Here is a 15,694-nt window from a genome sequence, read left to right as displayed (position 1 = left end):
AATTTTTTGAGGAAACTCCACATTGTTTTCCATAGTGGCTTGCTATTATTCAATAGTATAACCAGGGTATCTGAAAAGTCAGAGACATAGTTTCTTTTTCAAATAATATGCTCAATGTCTTCTTTCAACCTCCAAACACATTTTTCAGTTGTAATACCTTTATATTAAAAGCACTGGATTCGCCCTGGCCGGTTTGGCTCAGCGTTTGGAGCGTTGGCCTGCGGTCCAGAGAGACCCGGGTTCGGTTCCCGCTAAGGGCACGTACCTCGGTTGCGGTTTGTCCCCGGCCCTGGTTGGTCGTGAGGGTGGCAGCCACTCGATGTGTCCCTTCACATCGATGTTTCTCTCTCTCTCTCTTCCTCTCTCTCCCTCCTGCTCTATCTGAACAAAAAATGGAAAAATGTCCTCGGGTGAGGATAAAAAAAAAAAAAAAAAAAAGCACTGGATTCACTTGTTAATCAGAGAAAAAGAATAAATTCACTACAGAATGTCTTAAAACTCTGGAAATAGAGAAAATAGTATATTTATTTGTATACCAAAAACTGGCAGTTATCATTTCTGAATGTTTGTGAGTCGAGTGCTGTTCTTAGCATATTTCATGTATTTACCTCACTTAATCTTTGCAACTTTATAGGAAAAAATATATTATCTCTGACTTCAAATGGGAAAGATGGGATTAATTTACCCAAGGGAGACAGCCCAAGTGGCAGAGATGGCATTTCTGATTGTAGCACTTGCACCCTTAGCCACTGTATTAGTTATTTCCCAAATGTGAGCATGCACCAGAATCACAGAAAGACTTATTAAAACAGACACCAGTGTTTCTGATCAACAGATCTAATAGAGGGCCCAGGGATTTTCATATCTACAAGTACCCTGGGTACTGCTGATGATGCTGAGTGGAGTTCAAACTTTGAGACCCACTGATGCAGTTGGTTTTGAAGGCTGACAAAGAAGGCTTTTATGTAATTTAACTGTTAATTTAAGCCAAGCATGCACCAATCATATTAGGGGACAATAAATATCTTTGTAATGTTTCCCAAACTTGGCTGCACAGTGGAATCATCTTAGAGGGTTTTAAAAAATACTGATGGTTGTGTCCTGCCCCCAAAGATTCTAACTTAACTGATATCTATCAAGACATGGGCATTAGGACCTGGCCAGTTTGGCTCAGCAGTTAGAGCATCATTCCTTGGACCAAAGTCGAGGGTTCAATTACTGGTCAAGAGTATGTACCTTGGTTGCAGGTTCGATCCCTGCCCCAGGGGCAACTAATGTTTCTCTCTTCCTCTCTCCCTCCCTCTCTCACTCCATCCCTCCCACTCTATCTTTTAAAAAAATCAATGGAATGATATCCTTGGCTGAGGATTAAAAAAAAAGACTAGGGCATTAGGAACTTTATAAGGTCCCCAGTGACTCTAATGGCAGCCAAAGCTGAGAAGCACTGCTTTAGAAGGGCCTAAGAAAGGCTCTTTTCTCCACATCAAGTATTCTTGGAGTGCACTTTTATAGCAAACACAAACATTAACAAGATGGACATTTAAATGTCAGTCCTACAGTTTGCCAGTGAGCTAGTGGTAAAAGTTTTAGGCAATGGTTCTCAACTCTCGCTTCACATCAAATTACTCTGAGCTTTTAAAAGCAGCACACCAAGGCCTCAACAAGCCGCTCAGGTAGTCAACTTAGCATTTTTTAAATGATCCCAAAGTTGAGAATCATGGCTTTTGATGTTTACAGGAATATAAAGAGGGAGGTGGGGAGCAAACAGTTGGAAAATAATAAGGAAAATGCATGTCAAAAGAACACATTCACAAACCAAACAGATAATTTGATATTTCAGTAATATAACGAATTACACTAAAATGGTTTACATCCCAGACAGGGATAATATTTATTAAATACCAAGCTTTAAAAAGTGCAATACGGATGGAAGAATCTGCAATAATGCAATGAATACAGATGACTTCAGGTACATCGGTGATACCAAAAGAAAATAATATTCTTTTTGGCCACCACAACAATGAAGAAATCCAAATGAAAGCTGCATAGGACACTTCCTAGAACAGTGACTTACAACTGCAGAAGGGAAGGTGTTGTCTGAGAAGGTTCCCCAAGTACGAAGTTTCAATGCTTCCCCCAACCCATAACTACCTCACTTCGGCTGAGAATTCCTATTATACAGCCAAGGGGCAGAGATAATTTTTAAAAACAAGTTTAAAATAGAAACCAATGTCTGAGAGCCAAACAGGTGCCTTGAAGAAAATCCTACTCAGTGTGCTTATTAGATTCAGGGCTGGGAAAATTGATAGCAACTGTTTGTAGTCAATTGTTTCCAACACTGAATATACCAATCAATCAGTGTTACTGCATTTAGACATTTGAGCTCTATGATCATTATTTATTTTATGTACATTACCATTATTGATGACACTTTCACATTTAAATAAGACTATATAAGAATTTTACAATATATACAACCACTCTTACTTGCTAAAGCAAATATAAGCAAATACTCCCATGCCTACGTTTTAAAGCTGTACATTCCACTTGACAGAAAAAGTAATGAACTACAATGATGTCCCCAAAAGAAAAAACCAAAGTGGGTGTTAAATTTCTCTGAAAGCCCAACTTTAATCACACAAAGGTATTTTGTTGTAAGTTATATGCAAAGCAACTTAGTTCTTCAGAAAATAAAAATAAAATAGATCAACATTTAAGATACACTAGACAAAAAAACTGAATAAAGATGGTAAAGGTAATAATATGTTACTCAAAAAAAAAACTTTAAAATACTTAAGAAATTATTAGAATATAAAACTTTAATTTCCCTATAATCAAAATTTTATTTACAGGAGGTTACAGGTTGGTTAGTTGTTGGAAATCTATTTGAAATGTCAAAAATAAAATAATTGCTTTATTTCTTTGTTCTATTAGCACTAAGTCACAAGACCTTTGTAGGTTTTATCTGAAGGACAAACAATTGAGAGCAGGGGCAGGGAAACAGGGATGGAAGCTCAAGAATACACTACTGGGAACAAACTATAAAAATTTGACTTCACTTAAGATACATGGGTAGAAAGAGCAAACCAGCCTTCTTCATTTTGTTTCTCAATCTGTTGAAAAAGATGAAAAAAGGACTTAGAAAGTAATCAGAAAAATGAGACTATTCAAGTACACAGAATCACAGTTCTCTTATGCCACTGAATGGTTCTGATAATTAAATTGCTACTGGCTTGTTTTTCTAATGAAGGTATATTAATATATATTTTCTTCTGAAATTTTTATATCATCTTTAAGACAACAGAAATAATAATTAAGAATGGAAATCACTCCACCTTCCACCTTCCACCCTCGCCCTCCTGCCCCTATACACATTTCACAATTACGTTTTATCACATACCTTTGCTCTTGGATTAACAGGTGTGAATCGCCCACTTCCAGAGGTGGCATTTAGTGGAGAACAAGAATTACTAGTAGCCCCTGAAGATCTATTTGTGAGAAATAAAAGAGAAAGAGTAATCTATCATTGTTAACCTTATAAATTATGTAAGACTGGCAATTCTCAATACTGGCAAGAGCTTGAAAAAGTATGGCTAACTTAGGTCCAAATAAGGTAAATTATTTACAACATATTTTCACCAACCTAGGTCTTTCTTTTTAAAATTAATAGGCTTTCCTTTTTTAGAGTAATTTTAGATTTACAGAAAGGTTGAGTGTAAAGTACCAAGGGTCCAATATACTCCTCAACCCCCCGCCCCCCAGTTTCCCCTATTATTAACACCTTGTATCAGTGCATACAGTTGTTACAATTGATGAGATAATACTGATACATTATTATTAACTAAATCTATTATTTACATTAAGGTTCATGCATTATGTTATACATTCTATAGGTTTCAACAAATGTAAAATGACATGTATCCACCATTACAGTATCACACTAGTAAGTTTTTAACATTAAAGCGGGGACAAGGATGTGGAGGAGTGAAGAAGAAGGCCCAGGTAGTGGAAGAGTACAAGACCTGGAGCAGTGCAGTGTGACAGATAGCAGGCATGCAGTGGAGACAGAAAGCCAAGAGGGTACATCCCTAGTGTCACCATTCACCAACATGTGACCCATATAGGCAAATCGCACAATGAGCTCTATGAGCTTCAGTTTCATTATTATAAAGGAGGAAAACACTAGAGGTCAGTTTACCCACCCTGTCATATATTATCTCCTAATTTTGTAACCCATAAAGCATTCTATATATGTGCTGTTATCCCATTCTCGTTTTCAAGAGCCAACCCATGCTTCCTACTTAATGAAGGCTTGCTCCTCGCGCCTCTTCTTTCCCCACCTGTAAATTCTCCTCTCCAACTACTCTATTTTCTTTACGTCAGTAAGTCTACCTGTACATAAGTCAGATATTACACACTTTTTTCTCACAAGAGAATAAAACACATATCATATTCTTGATTTCTTTTTTTTAAAGTAACTATTCACATTGTAACCCTACCTTCTTGTATTTATTCCACTGGTAGGAGAGACAGTACTGCATTTTGAGCTTTCTGGGGCTTCTGCTCCTGGAATAGATACCTCAAGTGTCCTCTTTCCTCCTTCTAAAATATAAAAATAAATATTAGTTCATTACCTTTCATTAAAATTAAAATAAAATATATACCTTGATTTCTGTCTCACTGCAAATTTCATACCATAAATTTGGTGGTTCTTTCTATATTTTTATCATTATGACCCACAGATACAATCAAATGATTTTTTTTTTTTAAATGAGCTGTGAGACAAAAACTTTAGTTACTATTATCAATTCAGTAGCATGCCAATTCATAGAAAGCCAGACTCTTCGGACAAGTGGTATCATGTCAGATCTGGAAGTAAAAACACAAATTAAGAACTGACCCTAAACATCTTGAGATTTTTGTCAAAAGCAGCTTATCTAATATTTTCCCCAAAAAAAGAAAAAAATTTTCTGAAGTCATTCAGTAAAATTTTTACTCTTCTGAATCTATTACATTACTGTTACTGAAGACTTTAAATAAGAGGGGAAAGTTGGCTGAAGAGCTCACATGGCCAATGGCAATAATTATGTACATTTTCAATATTTCAGAAGTAGGTTATCAGTCAACAGATATTTACTAAGTATCTACTAGTGAAAGACTTTGAGTCCATCCCAGTCAGTTTCACAGAGGCTCCCAAGAATCACTGCTTAAAACCAGTGATTTCTGGGCTTTAGAGGGTAATGAAACCCTATTTACATATTTCTGTTACCTTAGAAAACAAAAGAGGTTTTATGGCAATGACTTATTTTTATTTTATTATTACAGGCCACCGTGGTTCTTGTGAAACCAAGAATTTTACTTAAGAAAAGAGTATCTTAAGAGAGATAACCACAGGAATGGCAACAATATAGGGCAAATTTACCAATTTGCTTTACAACTTCAGACAAATCACATAACCTATTTATACCTCAGTTTACATATTTATCAAACAGGTATGGTATCACTTCTGTCTATTCAGGTGTGTTGGGGTCGAAATGAGATAACATAAATGCGAAGATTTTTACCTTAAAGAACCACTGAAACAGATGTCTTATTTAATTACAAAATCATTCTTAAGAGTAATCTGCTTTATTTTTCTTCATTGTGTTTAGCACTAACTGACATTATCTCATATATTTATTTGCTTAATTATGGTGTGCTCCCCAATTTGACTACTAAAGTAGTCAAGCTGGGCAGGGACTTGTCTTGTTCAATGTGGTATCCTGTGTCCAGAACATGGCAAGCATGTAGTAGGTATTCCTACATATTGAGTGATTTAATTTATTCATTTTTATTGGAAGATGCATCTAGACTTCATGACTATGAAGAACAGTAGACCAAGTTGTCATTTGAGGAAGCCTGAAATAAAGAGGAAGGGCCCTGAGGATATGCATTATCCTCCATTTTCCAGTAACTGCCAAACAAGTCTGTTTTCTGGGTCGGTAGTTTCAAAAAGGGAATGACTTCTAACTGAGAGAGAAACTCTTATTGGCAGATACCTTAAAGGAAAACTACTACGACCAGCCAAAGCCCGAGTGCCTGAACACCTGAGGGAATGCAGCTGAGGCTGACACACCACCCACTGATGCAGAGCTTTTCCTATTCCTGACCATTAGAACCCTCTCTTATTCCAACTGGGGAGGGTTTATAACCTATATCCTCATGCAGTCCCGGTGATGGGAGAAATTTCCTTCCACTTCTTTATGAACCAGAGCGGCTCCTGCCCTTGAGGATCTTAATAATACGAGTTCTGGCTAACAAGCAACTCCGGATCTACTTGTTTCATCAGTACTATTTGAATGTGAAGACTACGACAACTCATTTTTCCGTTGACAGCTCTATAATTTAGAATCCCCTCTAGCTTTTCACATTTCTAAATGTAAAAATAGATTTAAAAGTTTAATTTACAAATTAAAATGTTTTAATGATTTTAACAGAATAACTTGTAATTTGTGGCTGATGAAATTCTACATTATAATTTTGATGCTTGTATTCTATACTTAGTCGCAGTATATGTCCTAAGTAAATCATATACTGTAATGGGTCCCATTTCCATGTAGAGCAGCTTCGGAACCCAGGCACCGAAGAGTACTGCAGGCACCATGGGGTAGTTTTCTAACAGGAGCTGGCCTTCTAGTTCCATCTCTATCACTTATTCTGTGATTTAGTCTGCTTTCTTTCCACTTAAAATTGAAGGCACTGAAATATATGCTCTGAGATTTCTTTCAGTTCGATATATACTTGCAAAATCAAGAAAGTGAAAAATTCCTAGCTTTTAAACCGTGTACCTTTTAAATCATGAATTTGTGACCAATCATTCCAAGCTCTAAGAGGTGGTACCGGTGGAGAGGAAAGATTCAGACCAACAAGCTTCTGCTGCTCTATTAACTGCAAGAGTTTTCCGCGAGCCTCCATACTCTGCCGGTTCAGTTCTGCAATCCGTTCCTCCATGCTACTTGGTGTTAGAGGTCGTGCTGCTGGAAAAGGCTTGGGGCGGGGGGCACAAATTCATATTAAAAATAATCCAAACAATTTTGACTTTTTGTAAAAATAAAGTCTTCCAATAAGAACCAGCAAGTTAGTATTCATAGGCCTTGCTATATGCAAACTTGAATAGTGGATGAACTATAGAATTTACAAGTCGCTTAACTGAAAAATGAGGTCTACAACAAAGGGTTACCAATCCTTCTAATGTTGACGCCACATATGTCCTCTAGTCCCTCTGTCCATGGAGAGTGGCTGAGGGGCAAAGCTTTCCTGCATCTCTTAGCATTTGCTGAACTGCACAAAAGATCACACGAGCAAAGCTATTTCTAGAGATCTGGCTTCTAAGTAACCTACATACAAATGCCAGATCTGGGGTCTGAATCACAATATACAAAAGAATCTGCTGCATTTGAAAGAGGTGATTCTGTAATTATAATCTTCATTCATGAACCATGAATTATTTGGCAAAGATTTCTGGGACCCTTATCCTCCTTCTGACCATGTGTCAGCCTCCCGAGGCCACTTCTGGCCTAAGATATCTGATTCAAGACAGTTGGGTGACTGGAAAGAATACAAGATGTAAAAAAAAAAAAAAAGCCACCCAAGGACTATAACATAAGTTTAATTTGAATATATGTGTCATTCTTAATGATTTCATTTAGCTAAATATGTCCCTTTGGGGGAAAAAAATCTCTATTAGAAAATCAGTAATTTGTAGCTTATGCTCATTAGTTTAAAAAGAGATATGCAAAACATATGAATTAAAGATCATTTCATAATTCTGATAACAAAAGGGGCAATAATAGATTGTCCTCTCTAGCTTGATCTGTATACTAATTTGCAAAGGAGGCAAACTCAATTTTTAACTGTTTCAAACTAAAATGTTGCCTGTTTCAAATAATCTTCAAAACTCTGCAAACATAGAAATGTCTCCAATGACCCAAAATTGAGGCATTTCATACTTACATACATCTGTACCAAGGCTACTGCCCATACCTAATACTCCTGCCAGTCCCTTCTGACTACTGTTTCTGTGACTCAATACCCATCTTACCCTGACTGCCCCTGAGCCAGCTGCTGCCTTATCCCCTAACCTGACTATCTCCCATCTCCTAATCTTCCTCATGGAATTGCTCGATCCACCACTGGCAAAGTCTTTATGGAAGCAATGACCCCTGGAACTCCTAACCCATGCTTCCCCGCTCCTTCAACTTCTCAAACACTGTCCCATCCCTGTCAGAAGACTGACAGGAGCCGCTCTGGTTCACAAAGAAGTAGAAGGAAATTACTCCCATCACCAGGACTGCATGAGGATATAGGTTATAAACCCTCCCCAGTTGGAACTTAGGACGTTTTCTGCCCACAAATTAGGAAATGAAGGTCCAAGTTACCAGGTTAGCCACAGTTTATTTCACTTACAAAATTCCTGCGCTATAATATGCAGACTTTTGCTACTCAAAGTATAATCCTTGGACTGGCATCATTTGGGAACTTACTAGAAATGCACAGGGCCTACCTCAGACCTACTCAATAAGAAAAAGCATGTGAGCAAGATCCCCAGATGATTCATATGTACATTATTAAAGACTGACTTTAAAATTCCTTTAAAATCATTTCCACAGGAAAATGGATTCTGTGTCCCCAAAAATTAACTCCTCATGAGTTAAGAGCCAACAATACAATTCTTTTTTATGAGCCCATTTAAGAGTAAAAATGCTTTCAATTAAAATGTACTTGTGTGGCAAAATTTTAAGTCACATTAATTCTACACGTTATGATTAAAACTTCATTCCTAGTTTAATTTTAGTTTTGTTACACATTTTATCTTTATCCTATTTTCCTCATTCATTCCTCTTTTTTATTTTATATGGTCTTCTTTCATTGTATATGAGATATAAACTGACAAATAATTTCTACTTCTTTTGTGATGAGGTCATGACAAAGCAAAGCCATCTAGTGGCAACCTCAAAGACATCCAGGATCACTTCTGGAAAGAAGTCCCTTAGATGGTCCAGCAATAGACTTAAATTCCCATATGTCCGTAGTCAGTCCTTAACTGGTACTCACAGCAGTCACGTTGCTTGTGTGACTTGCCTCCTGTTTGTTTGACTCCCGAAGTCCATCCCCTTGCTCTCCCCCTGACCAAATGATATTATTCAGATGTGCCTTGATAGCTGAATTCTGCAGTGTCAACTCAGCGATTCTTGCCAAGATGTCCTTTCTTTGTACTGATGCCTCATTTGCTCTGCGCTGTTGCCCATCCCCCAGTACCGGGGGCTCTTCTGAGAAGGTGGGGTTTCTCGGTTGCTGCGTGTTTGAGAGGGGACTGCACAGGGGCTGTGAGAGGTTAACAAAAGGAGCCTGGGTTTTGTCCTCCAAATCTTCTCCCATGTGAGAGACCCTCCACCTCTGAGTGAAGAGATGACTCTCCTCGCTTGAATTCTGCATGTCTGTGCTAGTCAGTAAAGTCTGCTTTTCCCAATTTTGTTCCTTTTCAATTCTTTCCACCGTTGGAGGAATCCGTGGAGCAGGACGAGTTTCAACAGTCCTCCTCAATACTGTAAATAAAATTTAAAAATAACAAACATGTATTATTTGGCCATAGATTGGCACTTTAATCATCTCAGCCCATTGTGGTAAAGAGAAGTATTTCAAAAGGAAGATTTGGCTTCTGAAGGTCTAAATCATGAGAAGGAAATATTCCTGCAATGCCACCTCTAACAATCAATTACAAAGACTTTACTATACCCTAAAGCATATGCTTGTAAAAACCATCTGCCAAGTTCACATTTTAACATATATATTAACTCATACCTGGGAATCTTGGAGGTAAAGACAGTATAGATAATAATGTAAACTGAGGATGGTCAGGAAATGCATCTCTGAGGAAGTAAAAAATTTAAATAATTACATATGTGGTAGAAAGTAGAGCAATGAACACTACAGGCAGAGAAAAATACATGTGAAGGCCTCAGAATAGGGAAGAGCAAAGAAAGGAGGCCAATCTAGCTAATAGCATAACAACAAGGGAAAACTGGAAAAATATGAGATTGGAGAGATATGCAGGGGCCATTTCTTGCAGAGGTTTTTGTTTTGTTTTGTTTTTTTAATCAGAGAGAGAGAGAGAAACATCGATGTGAGAGAGAACATAGACTGGCCACCTCCCACATGCCCCCCACTGGGGATTTGGCCCACAACCTGGGCATGTGCCCTGACTGGGAATCAAATCGGCAACCTCTTGGTGCATGGGTCGATGCTTAACCACTGAGCTACACCAGCCAGGCTAGAGTAGCTTTTTTACTCAAGAACTCTTTTGAAAATGAAATGAAAGCTATAGCTATAGAAAATGCACATGTGGCCCTGGCCGGTTTGGCTCAGCGGTTAGAGCATCGGCCTGCGGTCCGGAAAGACCCGGGTTCGGTTCCCGCTAAGGGCACGTACCTCGGTTGCAGTTTCTCCCCTGCCCTGGTTGGTTGTGCGGGTGGCGACCACTCGATGTGTCCCTTTCGCATCGATGTTTCTCTCTCTCTGTTCCTCTCTCTCCCTCCCACTCTATCTGAACAAAAAATGGAAAAATGTCCTCGGGTGAGGATGATAAAAAAAAAAAAAAAAAGAAAATGCACATGTGGATAAATAAATATAATTTTCCAAACAATAAAGCAGTCCATGAAGATTCTGAAGACCATTCATAAACTCCTAGTTAAGAGTCTTTGAGCTAAGGGCCCTTTTGGCTCTATGAGCAGTACCTGTGGATGGCAAGAACAAGCACCTTCGGAAAGGTGGTCAGAAGGGAGCCAGGAAGAAGGTAGTTGATCCTGGAAAGACATGTGTGATGTGAAAGCAGCAGCTATGTTCAATATAAGAAATACCGAAAACACACTAGTCACAAGAACGCAAGGAGCCAAAACCGCATCTGATGGTCTCAAGGGTTGTGTTTTTGAAGTGAGCCTAGCTGTTTTGCAGAATGATGAAGTTACATTTTGAAAATCCAAGCTAATAACGAGGCTGCTCAGGGCAAAAACTACCTGATTCATTTCCATGGCATGGATCTTACCCATGACAAAATGTGCTCCATGGTCAAAAATGGCTGACCATGACTGAAGCTCAAGTTGATATCAAGACTACCAATGGCTATTTGCTCAGTCTATTCTGTATTTGTTTTACCAAAAAAAAATACAAAAATCAGTTTCAGACGACTTCCTGTGCTCAGCATCAACAACTCTGCAAAGAAAGGAGGCCAATCTAGCTAATAGCATAACAACAAGGGAAAACTGGAAAAATATGAGATTGGAGAGATATGCAGGGGCCATTTCTTGCAGAAATCTGGAAGAAGATGATGGAAATCATGACCCAAGAGGTACAGACAAATGACATGGAAGAAATAGTCAATAAACTGATTCCAGATAGCATTGGAAGAGACATTTTTTAAAAAAGCTTGCCAATCTATTTATCCACTCCATGATGTCTTTGTTAAAAAAGTAATAATGCTGAAGAAGTCAAAGTTTGAACTGGGACAACTCATGGACCTTTACAGAGAAGGTACTGGGGATGAGACAGGTTCTAAAGTGAACAAATGCATATGAGCACCCAGTCCAAGAATCTGTTTAAAATTCGGACTTTAATGGGGACAAATAAAATAATCCTATTTGTGATTTTTAAAAATCTATGAGCTGAGTATTAACAATACTTTTTAGAAATTTTATTTCAAGCTCTATATATGTGCTCCAAAAGTGACTCTAAAGCAATTTTTAATTGTCCACAGACTTTCATTATAAATTTCCCTCATCTGACTGAGCTAAAAAGTTTTGATGAGAAAGAGGTTAACACAGAGCTGACTTACAAAATCCTTAAGCTCACAGTTCTCACCTTTCCTTGGTTAAACTTTCATTACTCTTTAGAGAACAGTCTCCTTTTGTTTCTTACTCCTCCTACCTGTGCTCCCGGACCACAGGGACAAACAGGATTCCCCTTACTCCACGTTTTAATGCTGAGGGCTTTGATCCCTTGATTTGAGCTTAATATGTATCATTTCTAGTGGAATGGATATATATTAAAATTCAATGTCACATTTCACCATAGATATAACATACATGATGTAAACCACCCGATCTTCCCTCAGCTTAAAGGTTATGTACAGTAATCAATGTCTTTTAATTCTATTTATGAGGTAACAATGAACACAATAGATTACATATATGCAGCATAGAAAACAACGACCATATAACGTTAGAAGAAGCCTGCTTACCATCCTGCAGAGGAGAGAATTCTGAGTTGCTCTTCTGCCTGGGTGGTGTTAACAACAGAGCTGGCTCAAACATCTGTGCTGGAAAATTACTGGCCAGATTCACACTGTCTGGGGGGTTTGGCATCTGCGATAGTTTGATAGGCAAGTCTTCCTGCGGGAATTCAAGTACTTCTTCCCCTCTGAACATCAATGGCGTGGAGACATTAGCATTTACAACTGAACCCTCTGAAGAAGATGAGAGGCTATTAGTACTTAAAGGAATTATGCGCACATCTCAGAAATATACTTAAATGCATCTCCACAGAGGGCAAAACAGGTGGCCTCTAAAGTCCTCGGTTTTCAGGCCACATCCTCCTGTAGCAGGAACTCACAGGCAAGGTTCCTGTGGGGCCAGTGCTGGGAAGAAGAGGCTGATTTTGAGAAAAGTGCTGAGGGCCTCTAGCCCTTAAGACTTGTCCTAGTCATGGAGTTTATCTCATGCAAGCTAAGTTTTAGTCAGATCCCTCCCTAGGAAACACTCCTAAATGCATAAAACACTTTCCACACAGAGACACTCATGAAAGTATTACTTAGAAGTAAAAAACATGAAAAGGCCTAAATGTTCTATTCAACCTATGGCACATGAGTGAAAAAGAGCTTTCAAAACATTACCCAAAATAAACAAAATTATGAATTTCTAAAGTTCAATGTGTTGTTGTTGTTGTTTTTCTTTCCAAGACCATTTCTTCTCTGCCTAAGCCTGGGGCACCACGATTAAAAGCAATGGCATTAAGTACTTACCACTGATCTAGTTAGCTAGTTCTGCTACTTGCTGTTTGTGTGACTTTGCTACCAACAGCTACCAACACTCACTAAGCCTTAGTTTTCTCATCTAAAAAATGAGGAAAACAATAACTTCTACCTCATAAGACTATTATGAGGATTAAATGAGATAATATATGTCAAACACTTTAAAAGTATCTGGCACACAGCAAGTATCCAATAATAATTAGCAGCAATTATAGTAGTGACAATGCTGTATATGCATAAACAGTCAATAACCCCACGTAAGTTCAGTTTTGTTTGCTCAAGTATTTTAATGCCAATCTGGGATAATAAGACCCACTCGCCTGGATTGTCCATAATTCTACTATTGGCTCTCTTTTCTGTTGTCAGACTTTCTTTGTTGTTATTTATCACAGGACAGCTCTTAATGGCATGTGTGAGTGATATAAGTTGCTCATCTGTTGTGACCATATACTGCTGAAGTCTCGCCTAGAGAAAAAAAGAATGAAATAACATCATTAGCATATCAGACATCAAATTATCACCTAGATCTGTATTCCTGTATCATTATTTTAAATACTCTAGGAATTTCTTTCATTCAACTACTAACAATACATTCATAAGAATAATACATAATTATAAATATTGTTCAAATCCCATGATAGAAGAATTGTTAAATAAATCATGGAATATTATTAATAAATACACTGCTACAACAGTAAGAATTAACCTTTTTATAGGGCTTTCAACTTACAGAACCTTTTATACAGATGATATTGACTGACTCTCAAGCTACCCCAAGAGACAGTTATATCAGATGGGGGAAACTCAATAAAATACTACACAGGCATTTAAAGTGATAAAAATTATAGTCATGTATATAAAATAATGTTAAGAGAATACACATACACACACACATCTCTCCAAGATGTACAGGTACTTGATAAAAATCAAATGTGATCAGAAATATTATTAGTAGTTCAACTGAATGAAGTATACTAAACATTTTCATGACAGTCTAAATTTTTCCCAAATTCCACACTTATTTATCCAATGGCCTGCTCAACATCTCCATTTAGAACTGACACAGGCTTCTCAAACTTAAAATGTACAAAACCAAACTCCTCCTGAACATACCTGCCTCATCAATAACAACTCCACCTTCTGATTGCCCAGTCCAAACCTTTGGAATCACCCTGAAATCTTCTCCCATATCCAAGCCATCAGCAAATCCTACTGGTTGCCTTCAAAATATATTCAGAATTTGGTCACTGTTCACAACCTCTTCTACTTCCAATGTAGACCACACTGCCATGTCTCACCTGAATTGAGTGGTCTCCCATCTCACTCAGCCTAACAGCTCAAGTCCTTACCCAGCCTCAAAGCCCCACATGACCAGGCTTCTCTGCTCTTCTCTCCTACTACTCTCTCTTTCCCACATTCTACTCCTGCCACACTGGTCTCCTTGATGTTTCTGAGCTTCGGCCACACTCCTACCTCAAGACCTTTGCAGCTGCTGTTACTCTGCTCGTCAGCTCATCTCTCAGCTATCAGCATGCTCGCTCCCTCACCTCCTTCAGGCTTTTGCTCAAATGTCACCTCCTTAGGCAGGCATGGTCCATCCCATTTACAACTTCCCATCTGAGGCACTCCCTATGCCTCCTACCTGCTTTATTTATCTGTATAGTACGTATCACCATCACCATTTAACTTACAATATACTTCACTTTTGCTTCTTTTTTAAGATTTATTTAGGACATAAGTTCCATGAGGGCAAAAATTTCTTTTTTGTTCACTACTGTATTTCTCGTACCTAGAACAGTGCCAGGCCCATAGCAGGTGTTCAATAAAAGTGTGTTGAACAAATGACATTTTAAAACTGCTCATCTTCCCAGAAGAGTTGAAAACATACATTCACTAGAATACTTGTACATGAATGTTCATAGCAAAATTATTCATAATACACAAAAAGTGGAAACAATTCAAATGTCCATCAACTGAAGGATGGATAAGCAAAATACGGTACCACCACAGAATAGAATATTATTGGTACTGGTCGGTTTGGCTGTTGGTTGGAGTGTCATCTCACACATGTGAAGGTCACAGGTTTGATTCCCAGTCAGGGCACATACCCACATATGTGGGTTCAATCTCTGGTCAGGGCACATAAGAGATGCAACCAATCAATTTTCTCTCATACTGATGTTTCTCTCTCTCTTCCTTCCTCTCTCTCTGAAATGAATTAAAACATATCCTCCAGTGAGAAATTTTTTTAAAAGAATACTATTAGGTGATAAAAAGAAATGAAATACTGATACATGCTTCAACCTTGAAAACATTATGCTAAGTGAAATAAGTCAGAAACAAAGGCTACATATTGCATGATTCTATTTATATGAAATACCCCATTTAGGCAAATCTATACAAACATAAAATAGATCTGTGGTTTCCAGGGACTAGGCGGAGGACAGAACAGAGGGTGACTGCTACTGGGGGTGACTGCTACTGGGGTTTCTCACTAGGGTGATAAAAATGTTCTGGAATTAGATAATTGTGCTGGTACACAACTTTGTAAATATACTAAAACCCACCAAATTGTACACTTTGAAAGGCTGGATTAAATGGTGTGTGAATTATAGATCAATAAAAAATAATACA

General features: G+C 38.1%; 1 protein-coding gene across 3 annotated transcripts in view; it reads right to left on the bottom strand.

The window, feature by feature from the left end:
* Window positions 1–3,044: 3,044 nt before the first annotated feature.
* Window positions 3,045–15,694, bottom strand: part of SPICE1 (spindle and centriole associated protein 1) — a 55,871-nt gene continuing 43,221 nt past the window's right edge. For 2 of the 3 annotated variants that reach the window (XM_036243494.1, XM_036243496.1), the window contains exons 11-17: window positions 13,381–13,525; window positions 12,272–12,496; window positions 9,094–9,584; window positions 6,828–7,026; window positions 4,500–4,602; window positions 3,401–3,488; window positions 3,045–3,113 (exon numbers count right to left, since the gene is read on the bottom strand). In XM_036243494.1, the coding sequence (XP_036099387.1) occupies window positions 3,060–3,113; window positions 3,401–3,488; window positions 4,500–4,602; window positions 6,828–7,026; window positions 9,094–9,584; window positions 12,272–12,496; window positions 13,381–13,525 (1,305 nt within the window). In that variant the 3' untranslated portion in view covers window positions 3,045–3,059. Of the gene's footprint in view, window positions 3,114–3,400; window positions 3,489–4,499; window positions 4,603–6,827; window positions 7,027–9,093; window positions 9,585–12,271; window positions 12,497–13,380; window positions 13,526–15,694 lie in introns of those variants that run through there. The other variant, XM_036243497.1, reaches the window with a different exon arrangement.

This window comes from Molossus molossus, unplaced genomic scaffold, assembly GCF_014108415.1.
Source record: "Molossus molossus isolate mMolMol1 unplaced genomic scaffold, mMolMol1.p scaffold_m16_p_5, whole genome shotgun sequence".
Classification (NCBI taxonomy): Eukaryota; Metazoa; Chordata; class Mammalia; order Chiroptera; family Molossidae; genus Molossus; species Molossus molossus.
Note: the sequence above shows the minus strand (reverse complement) of the source record. Positions and strands in the feature narration are given on the sequence as shown.